The 7,246-nt window shown below is 32.3% G+C and overlaps 1 protein-coding gene across 1 annotated transcript; it reads left to right on the top strand.

Moving 5' to 3' along the window:
* Positions 1–1,404: 1,404 nt before the first annotated feature.
* Positions 1,405–7,246, top strand: LOC119837639 (facilitated trehalose transporter Tret1-like). Its single transcript, XM_038363345.1, has 3 exons — positions 1,405–1,688; positions 4,165–4,300; positions 5,519–7,246. Exons 1-3 carry the CDS (start codon positions 1,653–1,655, stop codon positions 6,844–6,846), a joined length of 1,500 nt encoding a protein of 499 aa, XP_038219273.1. The 5' UTR covers positions 1,405–1,652; the 3' UTR covers positions 6,847–7,246.

The raw sequence follows: 7,246 nt of genomic DNA, 5'->3' as shown, positions 1-7,246 counted from the left end.
AACAAAAATGTTGCAGGATTACGTGAATTTTTATTTACCTGATAAGAGTATTAAAGTAATATGGGTTGGATTCAGAAGTCTAGAGGCCAGGGGCAACAAGAAAGTAGAAGCCCTAAGACTGTGGGTAGTTATTAAGTTATTTATTTAGTTAGACGGTAATTATTTTCCAAATGAAATGGACAATGTTTTTCAGTAAAATTTTTGTTTCGTTTTTTTTTCGAACGTTTATTGTGGGGCCTCTCTTCTATGGAGGCCCCGGGGCTGTAGCCCCGGTTGTTCTTTTCTACATTCAGCCCTGGTCATTTTTACAACTACATCTGGGTACTTATTTCTTCGATAGATACAAGACATTAGGAGTATGTATTGAATTTAAGTATCTATTACATTGTAATTCTAAGTATAATTGAAAATATGTATATACCAATTTTTTATGTTATTATTATTTTGATAGCATTATTTACATAGTATAGAAATAAAACATTATTTCAAGGATTTAAATAAATATAAATCAATTATTACGAAGTACCTAAGAAATGTAAACGAACGATTTAAGATTTCATTCATTTTCAGCTATTTCTAATGAGAAATAATAAAAATAAATGTAAATATGACATTATCATGTTGCTTATTAATTTAACATAGTTTGGGAAGATAAGTATCTTAAAATAAATAACGCAGTGTAGTTTTGTAAATAATTATTTTATAAGAATTTAGGGTACCTACTTCCTCAGACTGATACATTATATTTAGTAAAACTTTATCCGCGTGGCGTAGTGTCTGTGGTTGTTAAAAAAAAAAAGGTTTTAGGTATTTGAGTCGTGTTCATTGTTATTAGTTTTATTTTTTATGTAACGTGAATAAAAAAACAAATTTTATTTATATTTGTCAATAAGCCTAGAATATATTTTAAATACTTAATAAATTGTATTTGTGTTTGCGAAAAGTGGATTATTTTATTATTAGGTTTGAAAATATCTAATAGTACTTACAATTTTTCCAGTACTATATCGAACATTTACCTTGAACATACATGTATGTTATTACATGACAAAAGTACCTTCACACTACTAGCCTGTAGGAAGGCTACATACCAAAGTAGAGTTGTTTTCGTAAGTTACTTTGAAATAAATTTTAACTATTTATATTTTAATACATTTTTCCTATGTAATTCCAGTATCCACTACATAAGGAAACATGTATTATCATTGATAACAATTAATCGATGATAAATAATAGTATACTATCATTGATTATAAAATATAAATACAAATTTTGTATTAAACAAATTGCATTACTCAAACTAGGCTACGTGTTGATTGGAACACGTTAATTAAAACAAATTAAAGTTAATTAAAAGCTCCGTGGTAGGCAATAGTGAAAGGTCTATCTAAGCCACAGCGTGCCTAAAACATTTACAGAACCTGATCCTACTCTACGGTATTGAATATAAGTGCATTTAATTACGAGATATACTATTTTAAAATTGGCAGAATGCCATCAGCATTGTAAGCATACTGAAGTGTACATATGCATGACTGTATCAATTGACGATATTATCGATTGATAATAAAAATCTCGAGACCACGAACGTAAATGCAAAATGATTTTGAAGTAAGTAACGTTACGTGTGCCGGGTTTGTGCTTACTTCGAAATGGGGAAGTCATGGATAACTCCGTTCAAGAAGCAGGTTTGTTATTATTTATATATAGTATACAAAACAGTTGATGAGTTTAGCTGTTACTCATTGTGTATTTAGGTATTAAAATTGCAAATTTGTTATGCACGACTGGCGAATTATAAAAGAGCATTTTATTATTCAACTTTAAAACGTACGGTTACGTACTTATTTGTAAAAATATATTTTATTTTATACATAAATGGTTATTGGATAAATTATTGAAATATTGAATTTCTTTTAATTTCGTTATTATATAAATTGGATGATTTGTATAGCAAAAGTGAAATATAGTTTAGTATGGAACTATATAACTAACCGCTCGTCCCGGCTCCGCCCGGGTTGCCCCGGGTAGAAAACAAAATAAAACAGACTATGACACTCACAGATATCGTGACTTTGAATTGGTGAAATGATTTATAAAATCGAGTCAATAGATCCAGGGATTACCTCTACAGAGGCAAATTCATAGACATTTTCCTCTTAATTACATAAATGAAGATTATGGAGTAATTTCAAATTAACCTAAGGTAATATAATTTAACTACCTTTTTGTATTAGTTTTTATATAACGTTTAATTAGATTTATTTTACTCAGTTTTTTTGTGTTACCATTAAACAATAAAATTAATTCAGTAGTTTTTACGTGAAAGTGTAACAAACATCCATCCATCCATGCTTAAAAAAATACAAACAGTAGTAGGATTTATATACATGATATTTAAAGTGTATATAACTTATATTATATTATCATAAACTTATTTATTAGTTATAAAATATGTTGTTTTATTTATTTATGTAAAATTATTTATTTGTTTTGTCATAAGTCATTAATCATTATGATTAAGTAGGTAATTTATACTAGCATACCTATACTAGCCAAGGCTATAGTTAACCATGTAGCATTGCATATTTCCATATAATATCATACATAATTGTAGGAACTTAGTTTTTAACTTGACAATACAAATGAAAGTAATTTTAAAGTTTTCAATACTTATGCTTTAAAAAATGCAAATTTTCTAACACTCATCCTACTAATATCATAAATGCGAAAGTTTGTAAGGATGTGTGTGTGTTTGTTGCTCTTTCACGCAAAAACTGCTGAACCGATTGCAGTGAAATTTGGTATGTAGACAGCTGGGCAACTGGAATAACATAAAAGCTACTTTTTATATCGATATTCTAACGGGATACGGACTTACGCGGGTGAAACCGTGGGGCGCAGCTAGATTTAAATAAATAAATGCGTATATGGGTTAATAACGTACGTACCTACCTACATATTTCTATAGATCATGTGTTAGTTTTATACATAAGCTACTACCACTGTCAAGTATCATCAAAATCCGTATTGCGGTTTTCGCGTGAAAGAGTAACATGCATACATACATTTTTCATGTTAGTAGAAAAGGGTTAAATACCTAAAGAACGACGTAGAAATATATGTTTTTATTAGGTAACTATTTTTTTCTTTGGAAAAATACCTAGTTACAATGATAATAGAGAATCTGGAATGACGTAAGTATTAGTAAAATGTGTATCGATTAAATACATTTAAGAGTCTCATCCATATCTTGATATCGTAGCTGTTTATCACAATATCGTTATCGTTTACATAACAAATCGATAATACCAGCGTATACATCTACACAACACTAGTTCTTCAAGCATTCTTCACATTTTATAAATAAAACATAAGTTAAATTGTAAAGCACTTGATTTTCCTTTGAGTACCTTGAACACGTTATTTACCGAGTCTCTGCATGTGGATTCGACCCTAAAGCTGAAATGACATTAAAAATTAAAGAGGATGTTTTAGCGCGAAAAAAGTAGCCTATAATACTTCCTAGCCTCCTTAACCCTAAATATCTTTAGACACAAATATCATGACAAATTAATAAACAAACACACTTACATTTATTATATTAGTGAGGATTTATCATTGGCATAAGTCTTGCAATATAAAATATAAAAATATAACGATAGTAGCATTAATAAAGCAATCATTTTAAAAAAAGTTTAAAAAATATAAATTTAAATAGTTACAAATTGCCAATAAAAAATTAACTAACCTTATCAACTTAAGCCTGTTTAAGCTTACCTACGATTATTAGTATTATATAGTGTCTGTCTATACAATGATGATTAGAGCTTATTATTCGTGTTCATTAATAATTGTCAAGCAGACTACTCAAACAATAAGAGTTTATTATTATTTATTCGATTCCATATAATTATCATCATTTACTTACATCTTTAATGTTTATCTATGCATGTGTTGGTCACTGAACTCTAAATATTTTTTTTTGTGTCTTAAAGTAGAATCGAGAATGGTCTAGATTCGTACGCGAACTAAGCTGCGGAAAAAAGCTAGCATATATTTTCCTCGTCCACAATACGTAAATAGGAAAAAATATAATAAACTAAATCAAACTGCAGTTAAATTTCAACCTTATCTCGCTACATATAAGTGATTAATTTTCAGTGCTTCGTCACCCTGGGGGTGTCGCTGAACTTATCATCCCATGGGCTGACGATGGGGTTCGCAGCCATCGCCTTGCCGCAGCTGCGACAGCCAGACTCCATCATACCCGTGGATGATACTACAGGATCTTGGATATGTAAGTTGTTCTGGTTTTTCTTAATGATTTATAACTACTGCGTTCTTTAATCAGACTAATAATATGGTTATATTTATAGAATATATAATATTTTAGAACTAGCATTTGCCCGCAGCTACACACGCGTTAAATTGGCATTAATTTTTAGATTATACATAAACCTATCTCTTGAATCAATCTATCTATTAAAAAAAACTTAGATTTAAAGATCTAAGCATACATACATGCTCGGGAAGCGACTTTGCTTTATACTATGTAATGAAGATAGTTATTAATGATTATTTACCTACATAGATACATAAAAAACGTAACTGTAAAAGTTGCGTCATAAAGATAGCATATCCAGGACACTCGGGAATTATTATACGTTCAGTTAACGGATGAACTAGAGTCTAAACGTAAAGTTTTTTAAGGAGAGAACATCAATTTGGTCTAAATCCATACTGGAATATAGTCAATCATATTGAATACTATCAACAATCAAATATAAAGCTTTAAATCAAATACAAAGCTTAAATCAAATAGGACAAGGATCACAACCAGAATGGTCCAATTTTCTTAAAATTGTAATAAATATTAACCTCTTTGTACTTCTAAAGATTGAGTTCCCACATAGGTTTACTTATCGCATATCCAATAATCTTTATATCCCCAATACTTCTGTTAGCTGATACAATCCAAGGCCTTAGATACACCGATTAGTGATTAGATAAAAATTTGCGACATCAGTACAATTGTTAGTCAGTTTCCTCAAAACAATGATTCTCAGTGGAGATAATATTTGACGTCATAACCCAGAAGTGTCAATTGAAGCACTCAAGCGCATTGAGAAAAGAAATATCAAATACCGCCGCGCTCGGAAACCTAGTTCGGACCACGGCGTTGCTCGCCTAGTCAAAGGAATTTCTCGGGTCTCCAGTGTTTATACCAAATTTCACCCAAATCGGTTCTGTGGTTTAGATCTGAAGAAGAGACAGTTTTATTTATTCTGCTATTACCTTCAAACAGAGCCCTTCAAGCAGAGAACTTCTTATTCAGATTCAAATACGTTGACAATATTAATTATGATATAATTTTGTGTCAACTCATCCTCCAAGTTTGCGTGCTGTACCCCCAAATACTAAAAATCTGTATTCATTATTTTTAAAAAAACTTACATTATAATGATATTTTACGAAATACTGCCCAAATAATATGGTTTTTATGTGTATTTTCCAGCCGCAATCCTGGGCTTCGCTTTGATCGTGGGTAACTTCATAATCCCAACGGTAATGGCAAAATATGGCAGAAGAACTGCGAACATTCTCAGCATAATCACAATGATACTCGGCTGGTTTTGCGTCATATTAGCGACCAACATAAAAGTCTTCCTCGTCGGAAGATTTCTGAAAGGCTGCGCAATGGGCATGACCGCTTCGTTAGGCCCAGTATTGATAGGCGAATATACTAGTCCAAAAAATCGTGGGGCTTTTTTAACCACGATATCTTTATCAATTGCCATCGGGGTCCTTTTCGTCCACTCTCTGGGAGCATTATTCCATTGGCAAATAGCTGCATTGGTCTGCGCTTTCGTAATGTTCACAGATCTACTGATAGTCTTGTATTCACCAGAGACGCCGACATGGCTGTCAGATCAGGGCCGCTATGAAGAAAGCGAGAAAGTATTCAGATGGCTCCGAGGCGACACGGAAGACGAAGAATTAAAAAGAATGATTGAAACTAGCATGATTGTACGAGAATCGAAGGCCGAGGTGAAAGTCGAGGACACTTTCTCTAAACGCATGAAGGCAAACCTTGCATTCTTCAGCGTAACTATACGGAAAAGGGAGTTCTACAAGCCCATATTTATAATGGTCCATATTTACACGTTGAGCCAATGGGCTGGAGCAAACATATTAGCTGCGTACACTATTGATTTATTTACAAAAGTGATCGGCACTGAGGTTAATATTTATTTGATGGTAATCACATTAGGAGCTCAAAGAATTGTGTCGAACGGGATAGCTGTATACGTAATAAAGAAAGTGAAGCGTCGAACCATGTTATTGGCAACCGTTGGGATAAATTTGTTTGCATTCTTGTCGATAGCCGCGTATAGCTATCTAAAAACGCATCACATGCTTCCTTATGACCATCCTTTCATAGGAATCTTCTTAATCCACATCCACATGGTGTCCATCGCAACAGGAACCGTTCCTCTGCCATTCATCATTGCTGGTGAAGTGTTCCCCTTGGATTACAGGAGTCTAGCGGGCAGCATTAGCGTTTTCTTCCTTTCCGGAAACTTTTTCATCATTCTGAAGACCGTGCCATATTTATTTAAGACGATCGGAGTGCACGGTGCGTATGTCATTTACGCGGCTATTGTCGCGTATTGCCTTGTCATTGTTTACTTCTTTTTGCCTGAAACAAAGGATAGGACATTGCAAGAAATCGAAGACGAATTTAGAGGTAGGCCACTGTCTCCTGAAGAAGTCAAGTCCACTCAGTCATTGACCTCTGTGAAGCACAATCAAGACCGTCGGTGTAGTAGTCCTGTAGTATAAAATACGTTTTAACGAATAATTTATCAATGTTATGGTTACAAGTGAAGTGAATGTTAGTGTTATCTATGAATTAATGTTTAAGGCAACTAAATATTTGAAAATGTTTGTGTCATTTATCGATCATGTGTATAAATTCATATTACGAAAAATTCTAATAAATATGTAATAAAATTCGTGCATCATACGAAACGATGCTCAGAGGACTTATCATTTATCATAATTATGACCATAGATTGGATATTGTTAATAATCTAGCAGAAATAAATAAAACTAGGTTTTTAGATTTAAGATACCTATACTGAACGTAGATTTCAATTCGAATTTAGTTAGTATCTTCAAATTATTTATATAAAAACGGCTGTGTTCGTCTATACTATATTAATACTATAAGTATTTAAGA

This window comes from Zerene cesonia, chromosome 28 (assembly GCF_012273895.1).
Source record: "Zerene cesonia ecotype Mississippi chromosome 28, Zerene_cesonia_1.1, whole genome shotgun sequence".
Taxonomy (NCBI): domain Eukaryota; kingdom Metazoa; phylum Arthropoda; class Insecta; order Lepidoptera; family Pieridae; genus Zerene; species Zerene cesonia.
Note: the sequence above shows the minus strand (reverse complement) of the source record. Positions and strands in the feature narration are given on the sequence as shown.

What these genes read in the sequence shown, in the direction of transcription:
- LOC119837639 (XM_038363345.1), top strand. Translation starts at nt 1,653, where the DNA reads ATGGGGAAGTCATGGATAACTCCGTTCAAGAAGCAG. An exon ending in TAACTCCGTTCAAGAAGCAG is followed by an intron (nt 1,689 to 4,164) that starts GTTTGTTATTAT and finishes ATTAATTTTCAG; the next exon opens with TGCTTCGTCACCCTGGGGGT. An exon ending in TACTACAGGATCTTGGATAT is followed by an intron (nt 4,301 to 5,518) that starts GTAAGTTGTTCT and finishes TGTATTTTCCAG; the next exon opens with CCGCAATCCTGGGCTTCGCT.